This window comes from Rhinoderma darwinii, chromosome 3, assembly GCF_050947455.1.
Source record: "Rhinoderma darwinii isolate aRhiDar2 chromosome 3, aRhiDar2.hap1, whole genome shotgun sequence".
Classification (NCBI taxonomy): Eukaryota; Metazoa; Chordata; class Amphibia; order Anura; family Rhinodermatidae; genus Rhinoderma; species Rhinoderma darwinii.
The window spans coordinates 422,502,976-422,519,561 of record NC_134689.1 but is presented as its reverse complement, the minus strand read 5'-3'; the positions used below and the strand labels follow the sequence as shown (position 1 = coordinate 422,519,561).

Below are 16,586 nucleotides of genomic sequence, written 5' to 3'. Positions count from 1 at the left end.
CACCCCTACCGGAACGGAGTGCTGCCTATTTTTTGTCTTCTATCTATCTATCTATCTATCTATCTATCTATCTATCTATCTATCTATCTATCTATCTATCTATCTATCTATTTATCTATCTATCTATCATCTATCTATCTATCTATCTATCTATCTATCTATCTATCTATCTATCTATCTGTCTGTCTGTCTGTCTATCTTATATCTGTTTGCACTCTGCAGTATCTATCTATTCTCTGGAAATTTCACTATTTGAGTTTTGGAAAACAATTTATTTAATGAAAGTTTGCAAGGTTAAACAAATGAAATAATGTCAACGTTCTGGTTATAGGGCAGTGAGATTAGACATTTATTAACTTATTCGGACCCTAACATTACACTATATATTTCATCAATCACAAAGTATTTACTTCAGATGTTATCGTGGCCCACAACCAAACTAAGATAAGAATGATAACCAGGAATTTTAGAGTGTGGCTGAATACCATCTTCATATTATTCCTCTTCTTCCAAGGTAAGTCTCTGTCTCAGTCAACATAAGCTAAAAATAAAACTAAAATATTATTTGTATGAAGTAATGCAGTGTTATAGAAGAATAAATGCTGTAAATATATGCTGTACCTTAAAATAAGAGAGAAAGAGAGAAAGAAAGAAAGAAAGAAAGAAAGAAAGAAAGAAAGAAAGAAAGAAAGAAAGAAAGAAAGAAAGAAAAAAGATACAAAGAAAGAAAGAAGAAAGAGAAAGAAAGAAAAACAGATATCAGATAGATAGATAGATAGATAGATAGATAGATAGATAGATAGATAGATAGATAGATAGATAGATAGATAGATAGATAGATAGATAGATAGATAGATAGATAGATAGATAGATAATAGATGGATAGTTAGTTAGATAGATATGAGATTAAGAGAAACATATATAATAAAAAATAGATACACTGATGAATAGATAAACTAATAGTGTCACACATAAAGTTACTCCAAAATAATAGTGCCACGCAGCATGATAACTTCATCATCCATCAGATTCACAGGAACAGAACATATATTTATATGGATATCATTTTTATTTCATGGTCATTGATTTTTGATAGTATTTACAATATTTATTTTATTTGCTTCTTAGGGAATTATGGTAAAAGTCTATTAGGACATCTAGTAGGTGATGGAGGGGAACCTTCTACCATAGGTAAGACTCTGCTCTCTGAAGGTACGGTGTGTCAGCTGGAAAAATGATATGTCTGCTCTTTGGTCAATTTCTACAATTGATATTATGAGATGTAAAATCAGAAATTATACATCTAAAACAAAAATAAAAATAAAATTCAAATACTATTTGTACGAAGTAATGTAGTGTCATAGAAAAATAAATAATGTAAATATATGCTGTACCTTAAAATAAGAGGAAAGAAAAAGAAAAAGAAAGATGATAGTTAGATAAATAGATAATAGATAGATACATAATAGATAATAAGTAGAGATGAGCGAACTTATGAAAAGTTTGGTTCGGCTGGTTCGCCGAATTTCATGAAAAAGTTCGATTCGGACCGAACTAGTTCTGACCAAACCTGTAATACAAGAAAGCCCCTAAAAATCGTGTATAACACTGTTTAAAAGCCCTAGAAGTCCTGTATAACACTCTTAGGTCAACCATGAGTGTATCCAAGTACTTTTGAGCTGTCTTTAAGGCAAAGTTAGTGTCAAAGTTACGCCAACATCTATGGCTATAGGAAAACGGATGGGACACAGTGATAACTAACAGAAACCACTGCACTTGTGCATGTTGTATGCTTAATGCATTGTTAAAAAAGGTACAAAAATTTACCATTTTTGGCGGCAGATGCCTGCCAGGGTTCATACATATAAGGTGGTAAAAGAACAAGCAATGGCTTTTGACAAGCCCTCAAAAAATTTACCCTTTATGGTTGCAGATGCCTGTCGGGGTTCATCCATACATGGATGTAAAAGCAACAAGCAATGGCTTTTCACAAGCCCTCCAAAAATGTACCCTTTTTATTGGCAGATGCCTGCCGGGGTTCATCCATACATGGATGTAAAAGCAACAAGCAATGGCTTTTGACAAGCCCTCCAAAAATTTACCCTTTTTATTGGCAGAAGCCTGCCGGGGTTCATCCATACATGGATGTAAAAACAACAAGCAATGGCTTTTGAGAAGCCCTCCAAAAATTTACCCTTTTTATTGGAAGATGCCTGCCGGGGTTCATCCATACATGGATGAAAAAGCAACAAGCAATGGCTTTTCACAAGCCCTCCAAAAATTTACCCTTTTTATTGGAAGATGCCTGCCGGGGTTCATCCATACATGGATGTAAAAGCAACAAGCAATGGCTTTTCACAAGTTCTCCAGGCCTGCTTGTAGCAGACGGCAGTGGAGGTGTATTGGTGGTAGAAAAGGTAGCCAACAGACAGCAAGGGTGGTAGTAGTAGTGGCAGCACATTAAAAGAGACTGGACAGTCACAGGACAAAGCCCTGTGGTGGGGCATTCCTCAGGCCTGCTTGTAGCAGACGGCAGTGGAGGTGTATTGGTGGTAGTAGAGGTAGCCAACAGACAGCACGGGTGGTGGTAGTAGTAGTAGTAGTAGCAGCACATTAAAAGAGACTGGACAGTCACAGGACAAAGCTCTGTGGTGGGGCAGGCCTGCTTGTAGCAGACGGCAGTGGAGGTGTATTGGTGGTAGTAGAGGTAGCCAACAGACAGCAAGGGTGGTAGTATTAGTAGCAGCACACTAAAAGAGACTGGACAGTCACAGGACAATGCCCTGTGGTGGGGCAGGCCTCAGGCCTTCTTGTAGCAGACGGCAGTGGAGGTGTATTGGTGGTAGTAGAGGTAGCCAACAGACAGCACGGGTGGTGGTAGTAGTAGTAGTAGCAGTACATTTGTTAGAGACTGGACAGTCACAGAACAAAGCCCTGTGGTGGGGCAGGCCTCAGGCCTGCTTGTAGCAGACGGCAGTGGAGGTGTATTGGTGGTAGTAGAGGTAGCCAACAGACAGCAAGGGTGGTAGTAGTAGTAGCAGCACATTTGTTAGAGACTGGACAGTCACAGGACAAAGCCCTGTGGTGGGGCAGGCCTCAGGCCTGCTTGTAGCAGACGGCAGTGGAGGTGTATTGCTGGTGGTAAAGGTTGCCAACAGACAGAAAGGGTGGTAGTAGTAGCAGTAGCAGCACATTTGTTAGAGACTGGACAGTTACAGGGCAAAGCCCTGTAGTGGGGCAGGCCTGCTTGTAGCAGACGGCAGAGGAGGTGTATTGGTGGTAGTAGAGGTAGCCAACAGACAGCAAGGGTGGTAGTACTAGTAGCAGCACATTAAAAGAGACTGGACAGTCACAGGACAAAGCCCTGTGGTGGGGCAGGCCTCAGGCGGCAGTGGAGGTGTATTGGTGGTAGTAGAGGTAGCCAACAGACAGCACGGGTGGTGGTTGTTGTAGTAGTAGTAGTAGTAGCAGCAGCACATTAAAAGAGACTGGACAGTCACAGGACAAGGCCCTGTGGTGGGGCAGGCCTGCTTGTAGCAGACGGCAGTGGAGGTGTATTGGTGGTAGTAGAGGTAGCCAACAGACAGCACGGGTGGTGGTAGTAGTAATAGTAGCAGCACATTAAAAGAGACTGGACAGTCACAGGACAAAGCCCTGTGGTGGGGCAGGCCTCAGGCCTGCTTGTAGCAGACGGCAGTGGAGGTGTATTGGTGGTAGTGGAGGTAGCCAACAGACAGCAAGGGTGGTAGTAGTAGTAGCAGCACATTTGTTAGAGACTGGACAGTCACAGGACAAAGCCCTGTGGTGGGGCAGGCCTCAGGCCTACTTGTAGCAGACGGCAGTGGAGGTGTATTGGTGGTAGTAGAGGTAGCCAACAGACAGCAAGGGTGGTAGTACTAGTAGCAGCAAATTAAAAGAGACTGGACAGTCACAGGACAAAGCCCTGTGGTGGGGCAGGCCTCAGGCCTACTTGTAGCAGACGGCAGTGGAGGTGTATTGCTGGTAGTAGAGGTTGCCAACAGACAGCAAGGGTGGTAGTAGTAGTAGCAGCACATTTGTTAGAGACTGGACAGTTATCGGGCAAAGCCCTGTAGTGGGGCAGGCCTGCTTGTAGCAGATGGCAGTGGAGGTGTATTGGTGGTAGTAGAGGTAGCCAACAGACAGCAAGGGTGGTAGTACTAGTAGCAGCAAATTAAAAGAGACTGGACAGTCACAGGACAAAGCCCTGTGGTGGGGCAGGCCTCAGGCCTGCTTGTAGCAGACGGCAGTGGAGGTGTATTGGTGGTAGTAGAGGTAGCCAACAGACTACAAGGGTGCGAGTAGTAGTAGCAGCACATTAAAAGAGACTGGACAGTCACAGGACAAAGCAATGTGGTGGGGCAGGCCTCAGGCCTGCTTGTAGCAGACGGCAGTGGAGGTGTATTGGTGGTAGTAGAGGTAGCCAACAGACAGCAAGGGTGGTAGTAGTAGTAGTAGCAGCACATTTGTTAGAGACTGGACAGTCACAGGACAAAGCCCTGTGGTGGGGCAGGCCTCAGGCCTGCTTGTAGCAGACGGCAGTGGAGGTGTATTGGTGGTAGTAGAGGTAGCCAACAGACAGCAAGGGTGGTAATACTAGTAGCAGCACATTTGTTAGAGACTGGACAGTCACAGGACAAAGCCCTGTGGTGGGGCAGGCCTCAGGCCTGCTTGTAGCAGACGGCAGTGGAGGTGTATTGGTGGTAGTAGAGGTAGCCAACAGACAGCAAGGGTGGTAGTAGTAGTAGTAGCAGCAGCACATTAAAAGAGACTAGACAGTCACAGGACAAAGCCCTGTGGTGGGGCAGGCCTCAGGCCTGCTTGTAGCAGACGGCAGTGGAAGTGTATTGGTGGTAGTAGAGGTAGCTAACAGACAGCAAGGGTGGTAGTAGTAGTAGCCGCAAATTAAAAGAGACTGGACAGTCACAAGACAAAGCCCTGTGGTGGGGCAGGCCTCAGGCCTGCTTGCAGCAGACGGCAGTGGAGGTGTATTGTTGGTAGTAGAGGTAGCCAACAGACAGCAAGGGTGGTAGTAGTAGTAGCAGCAGCACATTAAAAGAGACTGGACAGTCACAGGACAAAGCCCTGTAGTGGGGCAGGCCTCAGGCCTGCTTGTAGCAGACGGCAGTGGAGGTGTATTGGTGGTAGTAGAGGTAGCCAACAGACAGCAAGGGTTGTAGTAGTAGTAGCAGCACATTAGAAGAGACTGGACAGTCACAGGACAAAGCCCTGTGGTGGGGCAGGCCTCAGGCCTGCTTGTAGCAGACGGCAGTGGAGGTGTATTGGTGGTAGTAGAGGTAGCCAACAGACAGCAAGGGTTGTAGTAGTAGTAGCAGCAGCACATTAAAAGACACTGGACAGTCACAGGACAAAGCCCTGTGGTGGGGCAGGCCTCAGGCCTGCTTGTAGCAGACGGCAGTGGAGGTGTATTGGTGGTAGTAGAGGTAGCCAACAGACAGCAAGGGTTGTAGTAGTAGTAGCAGCACATTAGAAGAGACTGGACAGTCACAGGACAAAGCCCTGTGGTGGGGCAGGCCTCAGGCCTGCTTGTAGCAGACGGCAGTGGAGGTGTATTGGTGGTAGTAGAGGTAGCCAACAGACAGCAAGGGTGGTAGTAGTAGTAGCAGCACATTAAAAGAGACTGGACAGTCACAGGACAAAGCCCTGTGGTGGGGCAGGCCTCAGGCCTGCTTGTAGCAGACGGCAGTGTAGGTGTATTGGTGGTAGTAGAGGTAGCCAACAGACAGCAAGGGTGGTAGTAGTAGTAGTAGCAGCACATTTGTTAGAGACTGGACAGTCACAGGACAAAGCCCTGTGGTGGGGCAGGCCTCAGGCCTGCTTGTAGCAGACGGCAGTGGAGGTGTATTGGTGGTAGTAGAGGTAGCCAACAGACAGCAAGGGTGGTAATACTAGTAGCAGCACATTTGTTAGAGACTGGACAGTCACAGGACAAAGCCCTGTGGTGGGGCAGGCCTGCTTGCAGCAGACGGCAGTGGAGGTGTATTGGTGGTAGTAGAGGTAGCCAACAGACAGCAAGGGTGGTAGTAGTAGTAGCAGCAGCACATTAAAAGAGACTAGACAGTCACAGGACAAAGCCCTGTGGTGGGGCAGGCCTCAGGCCTGCATGTAGCAGACGGCAGTGGAAGTGTATTGGTGGTAGTAGAGGTAGCTAACAGACAGCAACGGTGGTAGTAGTAGTAGCAGCAGCTGCACATTAAAAGAGACTGGACAGTCACAGGACAAAGCCCTGTAGTGGGGCAGGCCTCAGGCCTGCTTGTAGCAGACGGCAGTGGAGGTGTATTGGTGGTAGTAGAGGTAGCCAACTGACAGCAAGGGTGGTAGTAGTAGTAGCAGCAGCTGCACATTAAAAGAGACTGGACAGTCACAGGACAAAGCCCTGTGATGGGGCAGGCCCCAAGCCTGCTTGTAGCAGACGGCAGTGGAGGTGTATTGGTGGTAGTAGAGGTAGCCAACAGACAGCAAGGGTGGTAGTAGTAGTAGTAGCAGCAGCACATTAAAAGAGACTGGACAGTCACAGGACAAAGCCCTGTAGTGGGGCAGGCCTCAGGCCTGCTTGTAGCAGACGGCAGTGGAGGTGTATTGGTGGTAGTAGAGGTAGCCAACTGACAGCAAGGGTGGTAGTAGTAGCAGCAGCTGCACATTAAAAGAGACTGGACAGTCACAGGACAAAGCCCTGTGATGGGGCAGGCCTCAAGCCTGCTTGTAGCAGACGGCAGTGGAGGTGTATTGGTGGTAGTAGAGGTAGCCAACAGACAGCAAGGGTGGTAGTAGTAGTAGTAGCAGCTGCACATTAAAAGAGACTGGACAGTCACAGGACAAAGCCCTGTGATGGGGCAGGCCTCAGGCCTGCTTGTAGCAGACGGCAGTGGAGGTGTATTGGTGGTAGTAGAGGTAGCCAACAGACAGCAAGGGTTGTAGTAGTAGTAGCAGCACATTAGAAGAGACTGGACAGTCACAGGACAAAGCCCTGTGGTGGGGCAGGCCTCAGGCCTGCTTGTAGCAGACGCCAGTGGAGGTGTATTGGTGGTAGTAGAGGTAGCCAACAGACAGCAAGGGTGGTAGTAGTAGTAGCAGCAGCACATTAAAAGAGACTGGAAAGTCACAAGACAAAGCCCTGTGGTGGGGCAGGCCTCAGGCCTGCTTGCAGCAGACGGCAGTGGAGGTGTATTGTTGGTAGTAGAGGTAGCCAACAGACAGCAAGGGTGGTAGTAGTAGTAGCAGCAGCACATTAAAAGAGACTGGACAGTCACAGGACAAAGCCCTGTAGTGGGGCAGGCCTCAGGCCTGCTTGTAGCAGACGGCAGTGGAGGTGTATTGGTGGTAGTAGAGGTAGCCAACTGACAGCAAGGGTGGTAGTAGTAGTAGCAGCAGCACATTAAAAGAGACTGGACAGTCACAGGACAAAGCCCTGTGGTGGGGCAGGCCTCAAGCCTGCTTGTAGCAGACGGCAGTGGAGGTGTATTGGTGGTAGTAGAGGTAGCCAACAGACAGCAAGGGTGGTAGTAGTAGTAGCAGCAGCACATTAAAAGAGACTGGAAAGTCACAGGACAAAGCCCTGTGATGGGGCAGTCCTCAGGCCTGCTTGTAGCAGACGGCAGTGGAGGTGTATTGGTGGTAGTAGAGGTAGCCAACAGACAGCAAGGGTGGTAGTAGTAGTAGTAGCAGCACATTTGTTAGAGACTGGACAGTCACAGGACAAAGCCCTGTGGTGGGGCAGGCCTCAGGCCTGCTTGTAGCAGACGGCAGTGGAGGTGTATTGGTGGTAGTAGAGGTAGCCAACAGACAGCAAGGGTGGTAATACTAGTAGCAGCACATTTGTTAGAGACTGGACAGTCACAGGACAAAGCCCTGTGGTGGGGCAGGCCTGCTTGCAGCAGACGGCAGTGGAGGTGTATTGGTGGTAGTAGAGGTAGCCAACAGACAGCAAGGGTGGTAGTAGTAGTAGCAGCAGCACATTAAAAGAGACTAGACAGTCACAGGACAAAGCCCTGTGGTGGGGCAGGCCTCAGGCCTGCTTGTAGCAGACGGCAGTGGAAGTGTATTGGTGGTAGTAGAGGTAGCTAACAGACAGCAAGGGTGGTAGTAGTAGTAGCCGCAAATTAAAAGAGACTGGACAGTCACAAGACAAAGCCCTGTGGTGGGGCAGGCCTCAGGCCTGCTTGCAGCAGACGGCAGTGGAGGTGTATTGTTGGTAGTAGAGGTAGCCAACAGACAGCAAGGGTGGTAGTAGTAGTAGCAGCAGCACATTAAAAGAGACTGGACAGTCACAGGACAAAGCCCTGTAGTGGGGCAGGCCTCAGGCCTGCTTGTAGCAGACGGCAGTGGAGGTGTATTGGTGGTAGTAGAGGTAGCCAACTGACAGCAAGGGTGGTAGTAGTAGTAGCAGCAGCACATTAAAAGAGACTGGACAGTCACAGGACAAAGCCCTGTGGTGGGGCAGGCCTCAGGCCTGCTTGTAGCAGACGGCAGTGGAGGTGTATTGGTGGTAGTAGAGGTAGCCAACAGACAGCAAGGGTGGTAGTAGTAGTAGTAGCAGCTGCACATTAAAAGAGACTGGACAGTCACAGGACAAAGCCCTGTGATGGGGCAGGCCTCAGGCCTGCTTGTAGCAGACGGCAGTGGAGGTGTATTGGTGGTAGTAGAGGTAGCCAACAGACAGCAAGGGTTGTAGTAGTAGTAGCAGCACATTAGAAGAGACTGGACAGTCACAGGACAAAGCCCTGTGGTGGGGCAGGCCTCAGGCCTGCTTGTAGCAGACGGCAGTGGAGGTGTATTGGTGGTAGTAGAGGTAGCCAACAGACAGCAAGGGTGGTAGTAGTAGTAGCAGCAGCACATTAAAAGAGACTGGAAAGTCACAGGACAAAGCCCTGTGATGGGGCAGTCCTCAGGCCTGCTTGTAGCAGACGGCAGTGGAGGTGTATTGGTGGTAGTAGAGGTAGCCAACAGACAGCAAGGGTGGTAGTAGTAGTAGCAGCACATTAAAAGAGACTGGACAGTCACAGGACAAAGCCCTGTGGTGGGGCAGGCCTCAGGCCTGCTTGTAGCAGACGGCAGTGTAGGTGTATTAGTGGTAGTAGAGGTAGCCAACAGACAGCACGGGTGGTGGTAGTAGTAGTAGTAGTAGCAGCACATTAAAAGAGACTGGACAGTCACAGGACAAAGCCCTGTGGTGGGGCAGGCCTGCTTGTAGCAGACGGCAGTGGAGGTGTATTGGTGGTAGTAGAGGTAGCCAACAGACAGCAAGGGTGGTAGTAGTAGTAGCAGCACATTAAAAGAGACTGGACAGTCACAGGACAAAGCCCTGTGATGGGGCAGGCCTCAGGCCTGCTTGTAGCAGACGGCAGTGGAGGTGTATTGGTGGTAGTAGAGGTAGCCAACAGACAGCAAGGGTTGTAGTAGTAGTAGCAGCACATTAGAAGAGACTGGACAGTCACAGGACAAAGCCCTGTGGTGGGGCAGGCCTCAGGCCTGCTTGTAGCAGACGGCAGTGGAGGTGTATTGGTGGTAGTAGAGGTAGCCAACAGACAGCAAGGGTGGTAGTAGTAGTAGCAGCAGCACATTAAAAGAGACTGGAAAGTCACAGGACAAAGCCCTGTGATGGGGCAGTCCTCAGGCCTGCTTGTAGCAGACGGCAGTGGAGGTGTATTGGTGGTAGTAGAGGTAGCCAACAGACAGCAAGGGTGGTAGTAGTAGTAGCAGCACATTAAAAGAGACTGGACAGTCACAGGACAAAGCCCTGTGTTGGGGCAGGCCTCAGGCCTGCTTGTAGCAGACGGCAGTGGAGGTGTATTGGTGGTAGTAGAGGTAGCCAACAGACAGCAAGGGTTGTAGTAGTAGTAGCAGCACATTAGAAGAGACTGGACAGTCACAGGACAAAGCCCTGTGATGGGGCAGGCCTCAGGCCTGCTTGTAGCAGACGGCAGTGGAGGTGTATTGGTGGTAGTAGAGGTAGCCAACAGACAGCAAGGGTTGTAGTAGTAGTAGCAGCACATTAGAAGAGACTGGACAGTCACAGGACAAAGCCCTGTGGTGGGGCAGGCCTCAGGCCTGCTTGTAGCAGACGGCAGTGGAGGTGTATTGGTGGTAGTAGAGGTAGCCAACAGACAGCAAGGGTGGTAGTAGTAGTAGCAGCAGCACATTAAAAGAGACTGGAAAGTCACAGGACAAAGCCCTGTGATGGGGCAGTCCTCAGGCCTGCTTGTAGCAGACGGCAGTGGAGGTGTATTGGTGGTAGTAGAGGTAGCCAACAGACAGCAAGGGTGGTAGTAGTAGTAGCAGCACATTAAAAGAGACTGGACAGTCACAGGACAAAGCCCTGTGGTGGGGCAGGCCTCAGGCCTGCTTGTAGCAGACGGCAGTGTAGGTGTATTAGTGGTAGTAAAGGTAGCCAACAGACAGCACGGGTGGTGGTAGTAGTAGTAGTAGTAGCAGCACATTAAAAGAGACTGGACAGTCACAGGACAAAGCCCTGTGGTGGGGCTGGCCTCAGGCCTGCTTTTAGCAGACGGCAGTGGAGGTGTATTGGTGGTAGTAGAGGTAGCCAACAGACAGCAAGGGTGGTAGTAGTAGTAGCAGCACATTAAAAGAGACTGGACAGTCACAGGACAAAGCCCTGTGGTGGGGCAGGCCTGCTTGTAGCAGACGGCACTGGGGGTGGATTGGTGGTAGAAGTAGTAGCAGCACCAAAAGCGGCACATTAAAAAAAGTGTGGACAGGACAGAATCCCGTAGTAGCAGGCGGCAGTAGCAGGCGGCAGCGGCAGCAGCAATGTCAGATCTAATCAGTGGCATCAGGCACAGGGGTTTTAAAATCCTCACCGATCCACGCTTGATTCATTTTAAGAAAGGTGAGAGTTTCCAAGCTGTTAGCGGACAATCTTGTTCGCTTAGAGGTGACGAAGCCCCCTGCCGCGCTGAATACCCTCTCTGACGCTACACTGGAAGGTGGACAAGACAGTACACCCATGGCAAACTGGGCCAGTTCTTGCCAATGATCCAATCTGCTGACCCAGAAGTCCATGGGTTCTGGGATCAGGATTACTGATGGAGAAAGGGCACAGTCCAGGTACGAGTGAAACTGGTTGTTTAGGTGCTGGACCTGGTGATGGTGAACATCCCTTTGGTGACTACGATAAGTGTCAGGTCGGGGTATTGGATGTAAAAATGTTGTCATCATATTTTCCAAACTGAATTGGCTGCTGCTGCTTCTGCTGCCGCCAATTGCAGAGGTAGCTCTGCCAGAGGCGGTGGAACAATGAGACAGGTGTTTGCCGTTTGCAGCAAGTGTTTGCCGTTTGAAAGCCGTGACAAGCTGGCTGCATAGCTTCTCTCGATAATAAGCCAATTTTGCCTCCCTCTCGGAAGGCGCAAAAAACTCCCCCATTCTGGCTTTATACCGAGGGTCTAAAAGTGTGGCTATCCAGTACTCATCTCTTTGCTTCATGCTAACAATACGACAGTCAGCGCGCAAGTAACGAAGCATACAGCTCGCCATCCTGGCCAGCGTTTCAGAGGGCCCAGTTGGTTCCATCTCCGCCCCATACTGCCATGGTTGTCCATCATCAAGGTCGTCGTCAGACTCGTCATCATCACCACCATCACTGTCATGTTGTGCGGCTGCCTCGTCCCCTATCCCTTCCTGTGATTCCATCTCCAAATCCAGCTCCTCTTCAGCTCCTGTTTCCTCCTCCTCCTCCTCAACATCCATAGCCAGATGTGATCCTTCCTCCATCCTTTGCTGAATCATCGCTGTGAGCGTTTGCTCCATAATGAATATCAGCGGCATAACATCGTTCATTCCGCTAGCGTCACGGCTCACAAATCGTGTGGCCTCTTCAAAGGTCCTCAAAACACGACATGCGTCTCTAACCAGCTACCAGTGCCTGAGCTCGAAATTACACTGGCTCCAAACGCTGCCCGTCTGCTGCATCAATAAATCATTCACGGCTTTCCGCTGTTCGTACAGACGGTCCAACATGTGCAGGGTGGAATTCCAGCGTGTTGGAACGTCGCAAATCAGGCTGTGTTCTGGGAGATTGTTTTGACGCTGCAAGTCCAGGTGGGCGTGCTTAAATGCATACGAACGTCTAAAGCGAACGCAAACCCTCCTGGACATGGCCAGCACACCCTTCAAACCAACATATGACTTTAAGAAGCGCGTTATGACCAGATTGATCACATGTGCCATGCAAGGAGCGTGTGTCAGGTGACCTAGACGCAGTGCAGCCACAACGTTCTTGCCGTTATCAGAGACAACATTGCCCAGTGTGAGTTTCAGAGGAGACAGCCAGCGTGCGATTTCCTCCTTGATGCACAGCAGCAGCTCCTGCCCTGTGTGGCTTTTCTCGCCCAGGCTCAGCAGGTGTAAACGCTTCACCTTGCACCTATGAAAAGAGGAGGGAGGAGGCGTGGAAGATAAGCTGTGTCCTGTCGGGGACGGGAAGACCTTCATTGAGGAGGGCAAGGAGGAGGAGTAGGAGGAGGAGGATGGTAGGTGCCTGGTGTCCGGAGTTGAACCAGAAAGATACAAGCGTGGAGGTGGTAATGCCTGGCATTGCTGCGGTGGTGCATCGGACTGCAAAATATTGACCCAGTGGGCCATGAAAGACATGTACTGTCCCTGCCCATAGTTGCTGCTCCACGTGTCGACGGTGGCATGTACCCTGCTGCACAGGGATAATTGCAAGGACTGACCCACCTTTTCCTCCACGTGCTTGTGCAAGGCAGGGACAGCTGTTTTGGAGAAGTAATTTCGGCTAGGTATTCGCCACCTAGGCTGAGCGCACGCCATCAATTGCTTGAAGCCGGCGGAGTAGACCAGGTGGTACGGCAGGCAGCGACTGCAACACCAACAACTTAGCCAGGTGTGAATTAAGCCGCACGACAAGTGGATGACTGGGTATATATTGTTGCTTATTGGACAACGATTCCTTAATGGATAACTGATGGGACGTAGGAGGAGCACTAGATGACAGTGATGATGATGATGACAGCGACATGGTGGATAAGGCCTGGCTACTACTTAGATGACAGGGACTCGGAGCAGCAGCAGCAGCAGCGGCAGAGGGGTCTTCATTAGATGTACATGATGGTGGGGCATGTCGATTGTCCCACATGGCCTTGTGATGCCGCTCCATGTGTTTACGTAGAGCGGTAGTTCCTACATTGCTGCCTTGCTCACGCTTTACTTTCTGCTTGCAGATACGGAACTGTGCCATGTTTTCGTCCTCCGGGAAGGTACAGAAAAATTGCCACACTGCAGAGTACCGTAAAGAGGTAGTACCACGTCCACCACCACCACCACCCGAGCTTGCCCCTTGTCTGGCAGGCTTTTTTCGGGAGCCTACACCAGTAGCATCAGTGTCGCCGTCACCGGCTCCTGAACTGACCCTACCGCTGCAACGTTTTGCAGATTGACTTCTGCCCCTACCTCGGCTTGGATGTTTATCACTGCCAGTGCCGCCGCCACTACTACCCTCCACCTCTGACGCCGTCATCACCTCGTCACCTGGTTCCCACGTCCTGTCTAAAACAACATCATCATAGCCCTCCTCATCATCCCCACCACTTCTGTCACTGTGTTGTGAATGTGATGTGACATCATGGCGGGCTCCATGCCCCCCCTCATTACTGTGTCTCTCACCACGGCTACCACCAACACCCCCACTACCACAGCTATGCGTCTAGGGCACCGCTTCCACCTCCACCACCGCCGCAACACACACCTTTGGCTGACTAGCGGAAAACAAATCATCATCACTATGTTGTTCAGTATCTTCCTTCCCACCCGAGGAGACGTCTCTTAGGACTCTCAGGAAAGATGGCTTCCCGCTAGGAAGGGGGAGTGAAGACGTAGATGATGGAATGGAAACGCTAGAAATACCCATATTACTACTGTCACTGTGCCAAGGAACTGTAGAGTATCTGGAATCCAACGAAACCTGGCTTGAAGCCAGATCGTCAGAGTCTTTCTGCTGAGATGACCGCGAGCCAGCCAACCAGTCCACAATGGCCGTATTGTCTAAAGAAACCCGCCCACCGGAGGAGATGGACAAGTCTGGCTTGCTGATACTGCTACTACTACCAGCAGGCACATGGCTGCTGCTACTAGTGGAACTGGGCACATGTCTTGTGCCACAAATGCTGGTACTGGGTCTGGCACCAACAGATCCAACATTTGGACTGGAAGAGGACACGGCATGGGTGTTTTTTCCTCTACCCCGTCCTTTCACAACCTTTTTTTTTATCAGACATTTCACTGCTGGAGTGCAGCAAGTTGAATCAAAACCCTGGGGATGAGCCCCTTCTAAAAGCTTATTCACACACTGGCTTGGCAAATGGCAATGAATGAGAATTTCTATCAGCCACTGTGCACTGACTCAGGGAATGCTGGCCCTGGGCGTTGTAGTACTACAAAGGCTGCCTCAGCTGCCTGTATTGCAAGTTGGATGCAACGGGGATGAGCCCCTACTAAAAGCGTATTCACACACTGGCTTGGCAAATGGCAATGAATGAGAATTTCTATCAGCCACGCCGCGGTGCACTCAGGGAATGCTGGGCGTTGTAGTACTACAAAGGCTGCCTGTATTGCAAGTTGGATTGTTATGTTAACGGCCGGGGATGAGCCCCTTCTAAAAGCTTATTCACACACTGGCTTGGCAAATGGAGAATTTGTATTGCAATTTGGATGTTGAGAGTAGACTCCCGCTGTAGTGGATGAGCCTCTTCGATTGCTGGATTCCTGGCTTTTAGATTCCTAAAGCTTTCCCTTACTGCACAGAGATGCTATCCCTACAGCTCCTGTCTGTAAAATGGCCGCTGAGCTCCGTGCATAGACTTTTATTGCAGGCTTGAGCCCGCCCCTATGCTGCCTCCCGATTGGCTGGGATAGCTGTTTGCAAGGTATTATGGGTAGCCTGATGTCAGGTGATATTGTGAAATCCTCCATTTTACATCTAACATGTGGCAGGCGCCAAAATGTAGCCGGGTTCGGTCAAAACGGGTTCGGCCGAACCCGGTGAAGTTCGGATTCGCTCCGAACCGAACTTTTCCCGATGTTCGGACCGAAACCGGGTTCGGTTGTCCCAGTTCGCTCATCTCTAATAATAAGGTAGACAGATAGACAGACAGACAGACAGACATGAGATAGACATGAGATAGACATGAGATAGACATGAGATAGACATGAGATAGACATGAGATAGATATGAGATAGATATGAGATAGATATGAGATAGATATGAGATAGATATGAGATAGATATGAGATAGATAGATAGACAGATATATATGAGACTATTATATATATATATATATATATATATATATATATATATACATACATATATATATATATATATATATATATAAAATAATAAAAATAGTAAAAATAGATATGCTGATGGATAGATAAACTAATAGTGTCACACATAAAGTTACTCCAAAATAATAGAAGAGGAATAATATGAAGATGGTATTCAGCCACACTCTAAAATTCCAGGTTATCATTCTTATCTTAGTTTGGTTGTGGGCCACGATAACATCTGAAGTAAATATTTTGTGATTGATGAAATATATAGTGTAATGTTAGGGTCCGAATAAGTTAATAAATGTCTAATCTCACTGCCCTATAACCAGAACGTTGACATTATTTCATTTGTTTAACCTTGCAAACTTTCATTAAATAAATTGTTTTCCAAAACTCAAATAGTGAAATTTCCAGAGAATAGATAGATACTGCAGAGTGCAAACAGATATAAGATAGACAGATAGACAGACAGACAGACAGACAGACAGACAGATAGATAGACAGACAGATAGATAGATAGATAGATAGATAGATAGATAGATAGATAGATAGATAGATAGATAGATAGATAGATAGATAGATAGATAGATAGATAGATAGATAGATAGATAGATAGATAGATAGATAGATAGATAGATTGAGAAAGGCTCCTGTGTTGAGCTGAAACGTTGTGTGTATATGGACCAATAAAGCACCTTTTTCTACCTTGCTTATACCTTGGAGTGCTGCCTGATTTTTGGATTCTACTACAGCAGGTCGGCACACACCTACGATTTACAAGGCTGTGCGGCTGACATTGTATTTGGACGATAGATAGATAGATAGATAGATAGATAGATAGATAGATAGATAGATAGATAGATAGATAGATAGATAGATAGATAGATAGATATGAGATAGATAGATATGAGATAGATAGATAGATAGATAGATAGATAGATAGATAGATAGATAGATAGATAGATAGATAGATAGATAGATAGATAGATAGATAGATAGATAGATATGAGATAGATAGATATGAGATAGATAGATATGAGATAGATAGATATGAGATAGATAGATATGAGATAGATAGATAGATAGATAGATAGATAGATAGATAGATAGATAGATAGATAGATAGATAGATAGATAGATAGATAGATAGATAGATAGATAGATAGATAGATTAGATAGATAGATAGATAGATAGATAGATAGATAGATAGATAGATAGATAGATAGATAGATAGATAGATA

The 16,586-nt window shown here is 48.0% G+C and overlaps 1 protein-coding gene across 2 annotated transcripts in view; it reads left to right on the top strand.

The window, feature by feature from the left end:
* The first annotated feature begins 405 nt into the window (after window positions 1–405).
* LOC142750293 (uncharacterized) overlaps window positions 406–16,586 on the top strand; it is a 43,974-nt gene continuing 27,793 nt past the window's right edge. For both annotated transcript variants that reach the window (XM_075859282.1, XM_075859281.1), the window contains exons 1-2: window positions 406–514; window positions 1,129–1,191. In XM_075859282.1, the coding sequence (XP_075715397.1) occupies window positions 451–514; window positions 1,129–1,191 (127 nt within the window). In that variant the 5' untranslated portion in view covers window positions 406–450. The remainder of the gene's footprint in view (window positions 515–1,128; window positions 1,192–16,586) is intronic.